The following is a 17,305-nucleotide window of genomic DNA, read 5'->3' on the forward strand; positions in this document are numbered from 1 at the left end:
CTTATAAGCATCATACACCTGAATTTTCTTTGGCTAGTTTTTATTGTCTAATCAAGTTTCTCACACTTGAGATGAAGGATTTTTTGTTTTTGTTTTTTGACACAGAGTCTAGTTATGCCACCTGGGCTAGAGTGCAGTGGTGTCATCATAGCTCACTGCAATCTCAAACTCCTGGGCTTAAGCGATCCTCTTCCCTCAGCCTCCCGAGTAGCTGGGACTAGTGCATGCCATGAGGTCTGCCTAATTTTTTATTTTTAGTAGAGACAGGGTCTCGCTTTTGCTCAGGCTGGTCCTAAACTCCTGAGCTCAATCGATCCTCCTACTTGGGCCTCCCAGAGTGCTAGGATTACAGACATGAGCCACTGCACCCACCTGAGATGAAGTTTTACATGGAAAGCTACCAACTGCTAATTTACAGCTGTGTCATTTGAAATCAGATGAACATTTCTTTTTTTGGCAGCAGCTTTATTTTTTTTATTTTTTATTTTTATTTTCTTCTTTTTATTTATTTTTCTTTGTTTGTTTGTTTGTTTGTTTTTGAGACAGAGTCTCGCTTTGTTGCCCAGGCTAGAGTGCCATGGCATTAGCCTAGCTCACAGCAACCTCAAACTCCTGGGCTCAAGCAATCCTGCTGCCTCAGCCTCCCAACTAGCTGGGACTACAGGCATGCGCCCCCATGCCCGGCTAATTTTTTCTATATATATTAGTTGGCCAATTAATTTATTTCTATTTATAGTAGAGACAGGGTCTCACTCTTGCTCAGGCTGGTTTTGAACTCCTGACCTTGAGCAATCTGCCCACCTTGGCCTCCCAGAGTGCTAGGATTACAGGCGTGAGCCACCGTGCCCGGCCTGGCAGCAGCTTTAGATAACAAAAAAGTTGGATTCTAGCTTCTAACCATTCTTTCTTTCTTTTTTCTTTTTTTTTTTTTTTTTGAGACAGAGTCTCGCTTTGTTGCCCAGGCTAGAGTGAGTGCCGTGGCGTCAGCCTAGCTCACAGCAACCTCAAACTCCTGGGCTCAAGGGATCCTCCTGCCTCAGCCTCCCAAGTAGCTGGGACTACAGGCATGTGCCACCATGCCCGGCTAATTTTTTGTATATATTAGTTGGCCAATTAATTTCTTTCTATTTATAGTAGAGACGGGGTCTCGCTCTTGCTCAGGCTGGTTTCGAACTCCTGACCTCGAGCAATCCGCCCGCCTCGGCCTCCCAGAGAGCTAGGATTACAGGCGTGAGCCACCGCGCCCGGCCTAACCATTCTTTCTGAATCAAAAGTATGGCATTGGGGGGATGCAGAAGACTTCAGCTCTCTTATATACAGTGTCTACCATAAATTGAAGTTAAATTTTACTGTTATTCACTTAGAGGAAATCGCAAACAAAATAAAAATCCTCTGGTGCCCAGGGACTCCTGGGAGGCTGGGCCCACTAAGCCACACTTTTCTTCCAGTCAAGAACATCCGTTGTTCTGTCCCCTCACCTCTTCTTTGGAAGACAGAACCTCCTACTTCTTTTGGGAACTCCTACTCCCTCCACTCCAAACCAGAGTCCAGTGAAAGCCTGCAGTTTTACATGCTCCTGGACTCTAGCTGATTAATCCAGAGTGGCTCTGATTAAGCTAATCAATCAGAAGTCTTTCCTGGAACTTGGAAGGAAAGTCTGCTCTTCTTGCAGCCTGGACATTAAGATATAAAGATTGCTGGGCACCGTGGCTCATGCCTGTAATCCCAGTTACTTGGGAGGCCAAGATGGAAGGATCACTTGAGGCCAAGAGTTTGACACCAGCCTAGACAACACAGCAAGACCCCATCTCTTTAAAAAAAAAAAGGTTGCTTGCTTTGGCAGCACATATACTAAAATTGGAACAGTAAATATTAGGAAAAAAACAAAAAAAGATATACAGCCTGAGCAGGAGCAAGGCCTTGCCTCTAAAAAAATAGAAAAAATTAGCTGGGCATGGTGGCACAGCCTTCAGTCCCATCTACAGCTACTCAGGAGGCTGAGGAAGCAGGATCCCTTGAGCCCAAGAATTTGAGATTGCTGTGAGCTATGGTGATGCCACTGCACTCCAGCCTTGATGACAGAGCAAGACCCTGTCTTGAAAGAGAGAGAGCTTCTGGCAGTCAGGTCACTACTTAATGGTATACACCAATCTGGAGTGAGAGATAATAAAGCAGATCTGCAGAGAGAAACAGGAGATAAAAAAGAGACCTGGTATCACTGGTGTTCCTAACACTTAGCTGCCCCCTGTCCTTTCTGCAGTTTTGCCCTTCAACCCTTCAATACATGAGATGCCCCAGTGTCATTCCAGTAATGCACAAATATATATTAGTTATCTATTGCTGCATAAAAATTTACTCCAAAACTTAGCAGCTTAAAACACAAACGTTTATACATGTTACAGTTTATGTTGGTCAGCAACTGGGGAATGGCTCAATTGGGAGGCTGTGGCTCAATTCGCAGTCGAGATGCCCGCTGGGGCTGCTGTCTTCTGAAGCTTGACTGTGGCCAGAAGTTCTGCTTCCAAGATGGCTCACCCACATAGCTCTTGTCCTGGCAGAAGGCCTCCATTCCTTGCTGGCCATTGGCAGGTCTGTTTGGTTGGCTGTAGGAGGCCTCAGTTTCTCACCAAAAGGGCCTCCACAGGCTGCTTGAGTGTCCTCACAACATGGCGGCTATGTTCTCCCAGAGTGAGCAATCCGAGGGGGAGAGCAAGGAGGAAGTCAAGTGCCCTATAAGACCTAGTCTCCGAAACTGCCAGTTCCCTCTATTTTGATCTGTTCTTTAGAAGCAGATCACTATGTGGAGACCACCCTTAAGAGGAGGACAGTTAGGTTCCACACATGTAATTGATGTGTGTCAAATTTTTTTTTTTTTTTTTTTTGAGACAGAGTCTCGCTTTGTTGCCCAGGCTAGAGTGAGTGCCGTGGCGTCAGCCTAGCTCACAACAACCTCAAACTCTGGGCTCCAGTGATCCTTCTGCCTCAGCCTCCCGGGTAGCTGGGACTACAGGCATGCGCCACCATGCCCGGCTAATTTTTTATATATATATCAGTTGGCCAATTAATTTCTTTCTATTTATAGTAGAGACGGGGTCTCGCTCTTGCTCAGGCTGGTTTTGAACTCCTGACCTTGAGCAATCCGCCCGCCTCGGCCTCCCAAGAGCTAGGATTACAGGCGTGAGCCACAGCGCCCGGCCGATGTGTCAAATTTTATGGTCCCTCCCTCTATTCTCACACTGCCTTCTTGCCGGCCTCTGGGACTCCAGTCTTAGGAGTTTACTCATCACACCACCTAAATGCTGTCTTCGTGTGTCGACTCTTTCAGAAGTGGCTTGGGCTCTGAGACGCAGTTCTTAGTCTGTTCCTGTTATCTCAGGTCTGATACAACCGAATGACTCTATTCCATGTAAGACGCAGTTCTGACCTGGCAGGACAACAATCCCCCCCAACCCCTGTCTAGAGAGAGAATACTTTTAAACCACAAAATGGGGGTATAGTCTGTAGTGTATGTACTGGACATTTGAAATTTATGCTGCCCCCAAAGTCTGGGGCCCAGGTTGATCTACCAGCATCCTCTAATTTCTTAGGGAGGTACCTTCAGAACTGATAGTGACCCCTGACTTCCCTGGTGGTCAGTCCTATGAAAGACAAAGGAGGAGTTTGAGGCAGGAGTGGATGGTCAACCTCCCATTGCTGCAGTGACCAGAAAAGAATTTAGTGAAAGAATAAGGAGGCGATCACAGAATTTCTGGGATCATTAGTGAACCAGTTTCTGAAAACAGGCAGAAATAAGGAAAGCTCTGTAGCTGGAGCCCAAATCACGCTGCAGAGCTAGCCTCTGTGACCACCACCATGGACTCCAGAGACTGCAGCCTATGACACTGACTCTGCTGCCATTGCTTCCACTGCCTGGAATACCAGAGGTTGCAGCATGGCTGCAGGAATGGATGCCCTGCTGCCCCTGCTTCTCAGAGTCGCCTGCTCCCCTAGTGCAGGGCAGGCCCATCTGGTTGGCTGAGTCTAGATCACCTACCTGTGCAATAGCTGCAAGGGAGGTGGGAAGGCAGGCCTTTTCAGCTTCTAGCATGGAACGTGGGCACTGCCTCCCACTACATGCAAAGGGGTGGAGGATCTTGAAACTCAAGAAGAGGACCCAGATCCTGGCACCCCAAAATCCAGAATCCACCCCTGAGTGTAAGAAATTGATCGGCCAGAGATGGTGGCTCACACCTGTAATCCTAGCACTCTGAGAGACCAAGGTGGGAGGACTGCTTGAGGTCAGGAGTTGGAGACCAGCCTCAACAAGAGCAAGTCTCTAAGAAAAATAGAAAATTAGCCGAGCATAGTGGTATACGACTGTAGTCCCAACTACTTGGGAGGCTGAGGCAGGAGGATTGCTTGAGCCCAGGAGTTTGAGGTTGCAGTGAACTAGGATGACACCACTGTATTCTAGCTGGGGTGACAAAATGAGACTCTGTCTCAAAATAAAAAAAAAAAAAAAGAAAGAAATTGAGGCTCTAAGATCATTCTTGCAAGTAGTATGGAGAAGAAAAGAGGGTGATGAAACTGAAGTGCTCTTCTTTGTTTTGGTAAGGTTAATGGGCCTGAGCGCTTCACAGGGGGGAAAAACAAGACAACCTCTCAACAGAACATAAAGCTGGCACTGCATTCTGTCTCTGTAGCAGCAGAACAGAACTGTCCAACGATAAGACCCCTTTGCACAAAAGGACACTGCTTCCATAGTAGAGGAACTTGAAGCATTACTCATGACCCTTCAAAAGCTTCAGTTGTCTGGTACCTTTAATTAGCATCTAAATAGATAACATATCTTCTATAATTATAATATGGAAATGTCTATGGACAAAATAGATAAATATTTTGGCAAATGTCTAGGAAAGAATGGTGTCCGTCAAGTTCATCCAAGGTTTCAAGCAGCAGCATCTACACAGCCAGGGTGTGGTCAGTGTTTGGGGACGGAGGTAAAGACCCGCAATCCATGCATACCTTTGATTTCTTCTTTTAGTGCCTAAGGAAGTAAAAGAGCATGTTAGTTTTTGTGTGTTTGACAGTGCTTACAGTAATTCTCTGAGAGTAACTTTATATAGCTCGATATCTGAAGAAGACTTTATACATACTTTGTTTAAGGAACTTTTCCTTTTTTAAAAAAAACAATTTTTGATTTTTTTGAATCAATAACATCTAACCTGGCTTAAAATTCAAAAGGTATAAAAAGACATCCAGGCCGGGCGCGGTGGCTCACGCCTGTAATCCTAGCACTCTGGGAGGCCGAGGCGGGCGGATTGCTCAAGGTCAGGAGTTCGAAACCAGCCTGAGCAAGACCCCGTCTCTACCAAAAATAGAAATAAATTAATTGACCAACTAAAAATATACATACAAAAAATTAGCCGGGCATGGTGGCGCATGCCTGTAGTCCCAGCTACTCGGGAGGCTGAGGCAGTAGGATCGCTGAGCCCCGGAGATTGAGGTTGCTGTGAGCCAGGCTGATGCCACGGCACTCACTCTAGCCTGGGCAACAAAGTGAGACTCTGTCTCAAAAAAAAAAAAAAAAAAAAAAAAAAAAAAGACATCCAGGCCGGGCGCGGTGGCTCACGCCTGTAATCCTAGCTGTCTGGGAGGCCGAGGCGGGCGGATTGCTCAAGGTCAGGAGTTCAAAACCAGCCTGAGCAAGAGCGAGACCCCGTCTCTACTACAAATAGAAAAAAAATTAATTGGCCAACTGATATGTATATAAAAAATTAGCCGGGCATGGTGGCGCATGCCTGTAGTCCCAGCTACTCGGGAGGCTGAGGCAGAAGGATTGCTTGAGCCCAGGAGTGTGAGGTTGCTGTGAGCTAGGCTGACGCCATGGCACTCACTCTAGCCTGGACAACAAAGCGAGACTCTGTCTCAAAAAAAAAAAAAAAAAGACATCCAATGAAAGTCTCCTTCCCCCACCTGTCCCCCAGCCCCCCATTTCCAAATAGAGAATTGTTGCTGTTAGTTTCTTATGTATCTTTACAGGGATTTAAAAATGCACATTTAAGGCCGAGCCGGTGGCCCACGCCTGTAATCCTAGCACTCTGGGAGGCCGAGGCGGGCAGACTGCTCGAGGTCAGGAGTTCGAAACCAGCCTGAGCAAGAGCGAGACCCCATCTCTACTAAAAAATAGAAAGAAATTAATTGGCCAACTAATATATATGGAAAAAAAAATTAGCCGGGCATGGTGGCACATGCCTGTAGTCCCAGCTACTCGGGAGGCTGAGGCAGAAGGATTGCTTCAGCCCAGGAGTTTGAGGTTGCTGTGAGCTAGGCTGACGCCATGGCATTCACTCTAGCCTGGGCAACAAAGCGAGACTCTGTCTCAAAAAAAAAAAAAAAATGCACATTTAAGCTAATATAAATACATTAATATATTCCACCCCACGACCTTTTAAAACCACAAATGGTGAACATTCCAAACACACTGCTCTACACTTTTCTTTTCCCCTAACCCTCTACCTCGGAGAGCTGTCTATATTAGACCAAAGTCTCACTCTGTTGCCCGGGCTAGAGTGCCATGGCGTCAGCCTCGCTCACAGCAACCTCAAACTCCTGGGCTTAAGAGATCCTCCTGCTTCAGCCTCCTGGGTAGCAGGGACTACAGGCGTGAGCCACCACGCCTGGCTAATTTTTTGTTTTGTTTTTAGTTGACTGGCTAATTTTTTCTATATATTTTTAGTTGTCCAGCTAATTTCTTTCTGTTTTTTTAGTAGAGATGGTGGTCTCACTCTTGCTCAGGCTGGACTCGACGCTCCTGAGCTCAAATGATCGGCTCACCTCAGCCTCCCAGAGTGGCAGGATTACAGGCATGAGCCACCTCACCCGGCCAAAGTTCTCATTCTTGTTTGTATCAGCATAGCAGTCGATTAGATGGGTGTATTATACCTTTCAATCTGTCCCCTGATGATGAACTTTTAGGCTGCTTCCTTTATTTTGCTATTTTGAGCAAAGAGCATTCTTTAAAGTGAGCTGTTCTTTAAAACCTCACCAATTAACACAAATTCCCCAATTTTCCTTCAAAGCAGGAAATACCATCACAAATTAATCATGAGACTTGTTTAAGGCTACAAATGGTCTGAGGGCCCAACTCTCAACAAGCCACCACAGTCAAATAGATATTTAGCCCCTGCAGTACCAGGAGACAGAGAGGTTACAGGATCAGAGGGAGGCTTGGACCTCTCAAATTTATAATCAGTGCAGAGGAAGAGACAAAGACCTATTTTTAGACTAGGCCACAATCTGATAATCATAGTGGGATGGGCATTTCTTTTATTTCCTGAATTTTCAGTTAACCAATTCCCTTCTCTTGGGGAATAGTTCCTTTTCCACTTTAATCATACATTTCTGGTGGGACTACCAATTGGCCTGATTCTGATGTAGTCATGTGCCACTGGCCCAGCCTATGATTGGCTCAGGGATAGCACATAATCCCAGCTGGGCCAATCAGAATATCCCCTGGGAGTCCAGCATAGTGGCTCACACCTATAATCCCAACTACTTAGGAGGCCGAGGCAGGAGGATAGCTTGAGCCCAGGAGTTTGAGGTTGCTGTGAGCTATGATGATGCCACTGCACTCTAGCCTGGGCAACAGAGCAAGACTCTGTCTCTAAATAAAATAAAACGAAATAAAATAAAATAAAATAGGCTGGGCACAGTGGCTCACGCCTATAATCCTAGCACTCTGGGAGGCCAAGGCAGGTGGATCAATCAAGGTCAGGAGTTTGTGAAACCAGCCTGAGTAAGAGCAAGACCCCGTCTCTACTAAAAACAGAAAGAAATTAATTGGCCAACTAAAAATATATAGATCACCTCTCTAGATGTTCAGAAAAATAAAAAAAAAAGAAAATAAAAAATAAAAATATATAGAAAAAATTAGCCAGGCATGGTGGCGCATGCCTGTAGTCCCAGCTGCTCGGGAGGCTGAGGCAGAAGGATTGCTTGAGCCCAGGAGTTTGAGGTTGCTGTGAGCTGGGCTGATGCCACAGCACTCTAGCCCAGGCAACACAGTGAAAGTCTATATCAAAAAATAAAATAAAATAAAAATAAATAAAATCAGCATGGATAATATATAAACTAGGCCTTAGTCTGGTTGAACATGGTGTCCCAGGCTAGGCAGCTGCAGCCATTCCAAAGCAGACTGTGCACCAATGTCCCCATCTGTAAAACAGTCTCAAAGGCTAAAAAAAATCTTCAAATCTACAAAGGCATAATTTTTTAGCACTATGTTTAGAAATACTATTGAATATATAATGACAACAGTAAACACTGGTAGCATTATACAAGGAAATGCAAAATAACTATTGGGTAGTTTGTTTCAATTCTGAATAAAATTCATATTTGTCCATAGTCTGATTCCAGATAGTCCCAGATTATATTTTTCTCAGGTCTCAAGTCCTGTTTTCCCGATTGTAGTATTGCATTTTTCCTTCCTAGGACCGATGGTAAAATCACCAGCCCAGCTTGGCAGGCCCTTTCAGATGCTGAAGGCCAATGGCAACAAAGCGCTGTGGCCTCTACTGACCTGATTAACCATCTGGTGCTGCTGGACGGTTCTCTTCTCCTTAAATTCTTCGGATTCGATTTTAATTTCATACATCGCCCCACAGCCTCCTAAAATAACCACAATTGAAAAGCATTTCAATTATTATATTATGGCAGCTACAATCCAATATGTCCTTGAAGGTCTGAATCCAAAGAAGGTCTCAATATTATTATTCATCGGGAAGGAAAGCTGCCCCAACTGTTAGGGAAAGATAACAGCTTCCCATCTGACCACACGTTCCCCCGACAGGCAGCTTCAACCCAAAACGTGCTCTTCCTTTTGCAAGGCAGCTGCACTGCTTAGAATTATGACTTATGGGCAGGAAAGATAAGGCGCAAAGCATGGACAACCTAGGGAATGTAGAATATTTCCTTTTACTAGCCAACAAATGCCATAGAAGAAGGTGGGAAGGACTGAATTTCAGGGTTCCACCTTCCAAAGGATCAGCAATTGGTAATTTTTAAAATGCAAAAATATACTAAAATTTGGTATGAAAAGCGTGTGTGATGCTATCCACACCAGGAACACAGCAAACGTGCTGGGCCCAGAGCTACTCAGGGCAGTCGGTGGCACCTCCGTGTCTACAGTGCAGCACCTATGGTTTTATCCTGGGCTTCAAGGGAAGATTTTTGGTGAAGCCCTCAAGGCAAAACTTGGTAGCCCCATCGACCCCTGCCTGAGCTCTGCCTCCACGTGGCTGGAGAGCTAGCGCTGATGTGATGACTGCTGTACATGACAACGTCCCCTGCACTGGTAACACCAGGACATTGTATGAGAAGTACAGTTTACTCAACAGGCTTTGTTTTGCTTTGCTTATAATGTGCTCCAGGAGCCAGAGTTTTGGTTAAACCCAAGTTCCCAGCCTTGATTCCTTTTCTGCACTCCATCCAGGGCTGGGCAGACCCACGCTAAGGGGGCAAGTCCCACCCTGGCACTGGGCCCCAGCATTGCCCCAGAACCCCTGTGGAGCCCTCACTTGATGTATCATTCCAATAGATTGGTTAATTTCCTCTGGTTTCCAGAATAAAATCTATGTGCTGAACTGTCTCCCAAACCCTTGTCAATGCTGTATTCTCAGTGAAGTCAGTGAGCCCTCGTGGCAATGCAGAGTGGCCAAGACCGCGCCTGTGGGTGTGGAGAGATTCAGGCTGATGCCCATCTAGCTGTCCTGCGCGTGTGTCCGGATAAAGGGCCTATCTTCCCCTTCTTGTGGGTGCAGAAGCTGGTTCCCCAGCCTGCTCCTAACACAGCCAGCCTGAACTTCTGAGGAGCCTGTGGCCACCTGAGAAAGACAGGGCCTGGCTGTGGCTGGTAACTGGGCTTGGGACAGAGTCTGCCCTGGGTCCTGGTTCCAGTTCTCCTCTCTCCTCCCCGTGAGAGGCTGGGCAGGTCCTCTGGCCTCTCTGGGCTTGTCTCCTCCTGTTAAGTAAGGCAGTTGGACAACTGGGCCTGCTCCAGCTGTGGCATTCCAGGGTCTTAGAAGAAAGTGAGGAAATTAGAGTAAGGCCCATCTCGCTGTCAAATGAAAGACTGTGGTCCTGAGCTCCAGGGTCACTGAGAGTGACCTCGTCCAAGTCCTCCCCACTGGGCCTTGTCCCTGTTTCCCTGTGAGGTTTCTGAATCCTCACCTCCGCCCCATCAGGTGGGAGCAGCCGAGTTTGTCTGTCTGAAAGCAACACACACTGAGAAGCTACTCACGGGTGGCAAGTGCCCTCCTGCAAGCCCCTTGCCCCTGCCCCTCCTCCACGGGCAAAATCTCACCAAAGCTCCGTGGGAAAGATGGGAAAACCTTACCTGAAATGTCGGTGACTTTGATAGCTGTAGCTCGAGGAAACTTTTCTTTGAGAATTTGGGTCACTTTGCGCTCCCCCTCAGTCTGGGAGGCAAACATCCGATGGGCAGAGTGGAGAAGAGGCAGCTGCCACAGAACAGAGACAAGACGGTTAGACCAGAGCAAGATGGCACTGCCTCTGGGCTGGACCACTGTGCAGGCCGCACCTGTCCCCTGCAGGACAGGCCCCGGAACTCGACAATGCAGCCATGGGATCATCAGAGGGGCTGTGTGGGGTCAGGTGTCCATGTATACCCCCCAGGGTGCAGAATAAACTTTTTTTTTGAGGCGGAAGATGATTGTAAATAACTCAGTTTGACTCTAAAGACAAGGCCCCAAACCTAATTCAATAGATGTTTAATTCCTTATAATAATGCCAGGAGAGACACTATTATGACAGTTTTACAGGTGAGGACACTTAGCCACTAAGCAATATGCCCACGGTTGGATCCATTAGTAAAATATAGAGCCAGAGAGAGGCCCCACTAGGCTGCTGTGCCATTGGCCACCCACTGCCCTGTATGGTGGGGCCACACTCTATCTACCCTTGTGCCTGATTAACACGCCACACCGTCCCCAGTAGGTCGTGACCTCCTGACCCATAACTGAGCTTGCTAGCCTTTGAACCAAACATCAACTCCTGCTGAGCAGTCAGAATTCTATTAAATGACCTTAAGAATGAACATTTTTGGATTATTTACCATTAGCAAGTCCCTACCCCCCCATGGCTCCTATAGGGAGCCAGTGCTTCTGGTAGAACATGTCTTGACCCTTAGGCATGAAGGGGCAGAAAACCAGGTCAGTAGCCACGGGGCTGGGCCAAACACATGCTGGAATGAGAGACCAGGAGTCAAGTGTGGTAGGCCTTGAATGCCAGACTAAACATTCTGGATTGTGTTAGAGTGGTGATGTGATTCCAGGTAATGTGACCTGGGCTCTTGGTAATCTGCAGGAAACAGGGCCTTATGGAGCTAGTCAGGAAAGACGCCTGAGTAAGAAGCATTACAAAGGAAGAAGCACAAGGTGCTGGTCCCTGACCAGACATAGATGGCAGGTGGGAGGACACCAGGGCTATTCTGTGGGTGCTGGTGCTGCAGGCACCACCCCTTCACCCCTCAGTCCTGCCCATCCTCAGGCCTTTCCTGATGGTTCACAGCAGGGTTATGTGTCACAGAATCTCAGAGCACCTTCTTTAAAATGAGCTGTGTACTGGCTTTCTCATCACTGGTCTTAAAAGCCAGGACTGACCCCAGAGCAGGCCCTCAGAAGCACTTGGTGATGGGCGGATGAATGAATGAGCAGCGTAGGAACTCCTGCATTAGAGCCATGCCTGTTGGGCACTGGCAAAGGAGTCTGGCAGGCAATCCAAATGCAGGTCAGGGCCAGGTGGGGTGGCTCACGGCTGTAATCCTAGCACTCTGGGAGGCCGAGGTGGGTGGATTGCTCAAGGTCAAGAGTTCAAAACCAGTCTGAGCAAGAGCGAGACCCCATCTTACTATAAATGGAAAGAAATTAATTGGCCAACTAAATATATATACACACACACACACAGCCGGGCATAGTGGCTCATGCCTGTAGTCCCAGCTATTCAGGAGGCTGAGGCCAGAGGAACACTTGAGCCCAGGAGTCTGAGGTTGCTGTGAGCTAAGCTGACACCACAGCACTCTAGCCTGGGCAACAAAAGTGAGACTCTGTCTCAAAAAAAACAACAAATGCAGGTTAGGAGAAAGGTCCCGGGTTAGACTGCGTGCTGTATGGAGGGGCAGAAACTTGATGTTGTGACCTGGGTAGGATTGCTGGGGGGTGGAGCTGCTTCTGGGGGCAGAACCTTGGGGTGCAAAGGCAGAGGACAAGCAGATGGCAGGTAGAATCTGCAATCACTAAGGGATGAGGGTGGCTAGCACTGCAGAGCCCTTGGCAGATCTGTGGGCAGCGGTCTTTAACAGAACGATCTGACTGACAACATTCCCCAGATGCCCACTGTCCACACTGAAAGTCACCAGCACGGAAGAACTCCTCTTCACGCATGGAGGAGAGAGGCTTAAGACCAGGAGAGAAGGAAAATGAGAGGAAAGAGAGAAGTGGACGAGGTGATGCGAAGGATGAAGCAGAAAGCGGGAGAGATCAGGAGAGAGTGGGAAGTACCCTCGGCTGGGCTTCTACTCCGGGTGTGTGGGACTTGCGGAGGATCAAGGTCAGAGGCTCGGCTGACGTCCCCACGGCCCAGACCCCTCTGCAGTGCCCTGAGCCCGCCCCTTGACGCCAGGCTATGAGTCCTGTCTTCGGCTTTGTAAATCAACATGTCTTGTTCCTGTGCCCGCGGTACTATGACTGTTCGTGTGTCTGTCCCCCGGACCCCCAACCTCCTCCCAACTCGGGAGCTCCCCACAGCGCGCCGGGGCCTGGTACTTCTCCGAAAGTCGTTGTCATGAAGTGAATGAATGAATGAAGAAAGGAAGGTGAGGCCCCTCGGGTCCTGTGCCGCGTCCCCGAGAGCCAGTTTTTGGGCCCCCATAGCGGCCGGCTCCGCGGTCCCTCCGCGGCTCCCTCCCCGGGAGAGCAGCCCCGACCCCCGCCCGCGCTCACCACGCGGATCCCGCGGAGCACAGGCTCTGCGGCGGCCGGGATCCACGCCGCCATGCCCGACCTACGCGACCCGCCGCCCGAGGTCGCCGCGTCTCCCGCAAGACGCGGAGCCAGGGACCCGGAGCCGCCGCCGGGCGTGAGGCCGCCCCCTGCCGCCCGGAGGCCGCCGCCGCCTGGCCCCGCCCCGGCCCCGACGCGCCTGCCCCGAGCCTGCGGCGTCACTGCCTCCCGCCCCGCCCCGCCCCCGCCCCGCCCCCGCCCCGCCCCGCCCCCGCCCCCGCCCCGCCCCGCCCCCGCCCGCTCCTCCCACCTCCCGGGCCCGGTTCCTCCGCGGGTCTACATCTCCTTCCTCCCCAGCTCCGACACGCTGCGAGGTTCCCGGCGCTCAATACCGACTGTCCCGCATTCGAATACCCTTTCTGCCCTTGAAGGGACTTCTCCATTCCCACTCCCCGCCCCGGCACCTGGCTTCTAAACCGAGGAGCCTGGGTTTCTCTCCAGGTAAGGGGACTCGTGGAGGATTTCAAGGTGGGCAGTCGTTTTCAGATTTGCACTTTAGAAAAATCACTGGCTCCTGTGAGGAGGAGTGAATGTAAGAGCGGAAATTGGAGATGAGGACAGAAGTTCTGTCAGGGTGGCAGTCTGCTCTCGGTTCTTCGTATGCTGTGGGCTGAAGAATAACTAGACACACCAAAGTGTCAATCAAGTCCAGCCTCTTGGCGGACTGTTATCCTAGTTTTTTAGCCCCTAGCTTGGGGAGGTAGTGGGGACGGATCACAAGCAGGGCGGGTGCGACGGAGTGGCCACAGCAGAAGGCTGTTACACGTGTGTAGCTTTTTGTCATGAAGCATTCCCTCCTTCTCCAGGAGGGATAGGATTAAGGGTGAGGCACCACCAAAACCGAATGCCTGCCCTTATCCTTCTTCCTAGGTGGGGCAGTTGCTGGAGGCAGCACCAAAGCAGGGCACCCTTGTCCCTAGAAGAGCCCGAGATCCTAGCTATCTACCTTCCAGTTCCAAGGCTATTGCAATGGTCCTAGTGAGAATTGAGGAGCCTGAACTAATCCAGTGATAGGAGGACGGGTGGGAAGAGTGGGCTGAGACACTTAGGAGGTCAATGAAGAGAGTGACTGGATATGGGGGATCAGGGTGGGAAAGATACCTGGCCAAGTTTTTGGCTTGAACAATGACATGGATATAGGAGAGTTAGGTGGGGCTGAGGGGGGCTGTCAAATTCAGTTTTGCATTTGCCTGACTTTGTCACAGGACACCGGCCTAGCAGAGGTCACAGGCTGTAGAGTTATGAGAATGCAACCTGACGCCAAGAGGGATGGGTCAGACTGCCAGCAAACCCACCCAGCCTCTGAAGTACTAGTACTGCAGACAAATCAAGGCCAAAATGCAAACAAACCCTTTGTCTCTCTAGCTGTATTTCTTTGCAGCATGTGGTCTGGTGGTACCCCATAGGACTTACTAGCTTTTTGCTGTTGCATTCTGGGCTATACAATCAATACCTTCAGCCTTGCATTTGGATGGATTGCACCTTCAGTTCTTTACAGTGATTGACTAAAAATATGCTAATTTATTCTAATATTAATTGACTCCTATGTTCTGGTCTTCATAATTTCTCCTTTGAATAGTAGTTAATAGCCTCTCCCACACTTTCTGCTTGGGATTCCTTAAAAGTTATGTTGGTGTGGTTAGGGATAATTTGGTTTTTTCTTCATTGGCATCAATGATAGTTAAAACTGTCAAAAGTATTTTTTCCAGTGGTGTAATAGTGGTGAACCACCTCTTTGCTATTCAAACCACATGGTTCAGAAGAGGGAGACCCTCCCCAGTTCCAGGAGTGGAAACAACCTAGGTCTGGCCAGTCAGACAGGGGTTGAGTTAGGGTTGACCCATGACCTCAGCCAGACCAGTGAGAGTTGGTCCAGAGACTTTTTTGGACTAAGGAAAACAAATGATCTTTTTCAACTGTGTTGCTAAGCTGGTAGAAAGCCTGGAGCTGCAGGCAACCATCTTTGCAATCATGTAGACAGAGCTACTTTGGAAATGAAGCAGACACACAAGAAAGAGCTAAGAGGAGAAAAGTGTTAGACTTTGCTTGTGCAACTGGAAACCAGCAGTGCTGGAAATGAGCACTAAAGGCAGTTTAAGTTTAATTAACTAAAGGCAGTTTGTCACGTTATGCTGATTGATATTTGCAGAATTACTCCTTCTTTCCTTTATTGAAAACGGTACTTTTGCTTATCTCCAACCTTTCTTTTCTCCATAATTTAAAAATTGCCCCCATTATCTGTTACTCTGAACTATCGTCTCTCTGCCCCACTCTCTTCCCCCTACTGTTTCCATAAGGCTGCCACAGCCATCTGAAATGGAAACATTCACTACTTAAAATTCTTCAAACTCCCCATCACCTACAGGCAAAAACCTAAGTTCTTTCATATGATTTAACCCCTATCTGCCTGTTCTTCAGTAATATTGAACTACGTGTGCCTGTCTGCACAACTATGCTGAGTTTGGTTATGTAACGGCCTATCTTTTAAGCCAGTTCAAGCCTTGTCTTTTCCAGAGAGCCACCTCTGACCACCCCACAGTAAGCTTAGTGCTTGCATCTTATAACCTTTGTTGCACTTATGGCCTTCACAACTATCAATTATGTATATGTGTCTATTCCCACTGGTCCATAAACTCCATGAGGACAGAGCCTTGCTTGAGTAATCTAAGTCAACAGTCCAGCATGGGACAAAAAGTGCATGCACTGGGATTACTCAACAGAATTGACAGGTTTAGCAATTTGAGCTCGTTTGAACCTTTACAAAAAAGGATTTGCAGGACAATCTCACCAATCTTGGGCTTCCACATTAAAAACTGTTATTAAAAATAACAGTTCTGGCCGGGCGAGGTGGCTCACGCCTGTAATCCTAGCTCTCTGGGAGGCCGAGGCGGGCGGATTGCTCGAGGTCAGGAGTTCGAAACCAGCCTGAGCAAGAGCAAGACCCCATCTCTACTATAAATAGAAAGAAACTAATTGGCCAACTAATATATATAGAAAAAATTAGCCGGGCATGGTGGCTCATGCCTGTAGTCCCAGCTACTTGGGAGGCTGAGACAGAAGGATTGCTTGAGCCCAGGAGTTTGAGGTTGCTGTGAGCTAGGCTGATGCCACGGCACTCACTCTAGCCTGGGCAACAAAGCGAGACTCTGTCTCAAAAAAAAAAAAAACAAAAAAAAAAACAGTTCAGTTCTGGTATAATTTTTTACAACAAAAGCAAGTAAAAGGTGTGTTTTACTTTGTAATGATTAAAGTGAAATGCCTTTAGTCCTAAGAAACAGGTTAGTCCTTTCTGTACCTTTTTTTTTGCTGTGAACTTGGGATTCTCTTATCCTCACTTGTATCAGTCCATGGTCACTCAAGCTTGCATACATACAATATTTACATCTATGCTAACTGCAGAAAACTCCGTAGGCAGGATACGTCTTTTTTTTTACCTCACTGGGATAACTTTGAGACACAGTCTCACTTTGTTGCCCAGGCTAGAGTGAGTGCCGTGGCATCAGCCTAGCTCACAGCAACCTCAATCTCCTGGGCTCAAGAGATCCTCCTGCCTCAGCCTCCCAAGTAGCTGGGACTACAGGCACGCGCCACCATGCCCGGATAATTTTTTCTATATATTTTTAGTTGGCCAATTAATTTCTTTCTATTTATAGTAGAGATGGGGTCTTGCTCTTGCTGGTTTCAGACTTCTGACCTTGAGCAATCCTCCTGCCTTAGCCTTCCAGAGTGCTAGTAGAGTCATTTTATTTTACAGTGCTTTCTAGTACCCTTGGTCATGCAGAATTTCTGCAAATGCAATCCAGAGAAAGAGGCCTTACTATGTACTAGCTATTTGAACTTGTCTAAGCTTTTGTTGCATGGTCTGAATAACACTGAAAAATTTCTAGTGTACCTCTCAATTGCCATCACTTCCCTAGGTATGGATTTAAATGAGATAACCTACTAAAGGATTCCCCTAAAACCAAAGGCACTTAGCTTTTGTCAGATATGGCTGAGACTGACATCTAGTGGCCAGTGATAACAGTGCAACTGTAGTATCCTTACCTAATGGGGACACCACCAATGGGGTATTTTACTAGAGAAAGGTCCAAGGCATGGTTTGGATAGTTTCTGGCTGTGCAGGTTAGAAGCCTAACTCTGGCCCTCCCAAAGATTATTTGGGTTATTCTACTACTCTTTTATAAAGTTTGAAATAGCTTTCAAAGGCTTAGCCATAAGATACCCTTACAAACTTTTACCGTTTTTGC

At 47.9% G+C, this 17,305-nt stretch overlaps 1 protein-coding gene across 2 annotated transcripts; it reads right to left on the minus strand.

Moving 5' to 3' along the window:
* Window positions 1-4,782: 4,782 nt before the first annotated feature.
* On the minus strand, window positions 4,783-13,161 carry BOLA3 (bolA family member 3). 2 transcript variants are annotated; one of them, XM_012788654.3, is made up of 4 exons: window positions 12,999-13,156; window positions 10,376-10,499; window positions 8,561-8,649; window positions 4,783-5,026 (listed from the first exon to the last, which is right to left on the minus strand). In XM_012788654.3, the coding sequence occupies exons 1-4, from the start codon at window positions 13,050-13,052 to the stop codon at window positions 4,961-4,963; spliced, it is 333 nt and encodes a 110-aa protein (XP_012644108.1). In that variant the 5' UTR covers window positions 13,053-13,156; the 3' UTR covers window positions 4,783-4,960. The 2 variants fall into 2 exon arrangements, with proteins under 2 accessions (XP_012644108.1, XP_075857009.1); XM_076000894.1 differs by lacking the exon at window positions 8,561-8,649 and having other exon boundaries at window positions 12,999-13,161.
* Between the last annotated feature and the right edge of the window lie 4,144 nt (window positions 13,162-17,305).

Source organism: Microcebus murinus, chromosome 3 (genome assembly GCF_040939455.1).
Source record: "Microcebus murinus isolate Inina chromosome 3, M.murinus_Inina_mat1.0, whole genome shotgun sequence".
In the NCBI taxonomy this organism is placed as follows: Eukaryota; Metazoa; Chordata; class Mammalia; order Primates; family Cheirogaleidae; genus Microcebus; species Microcebus murinus.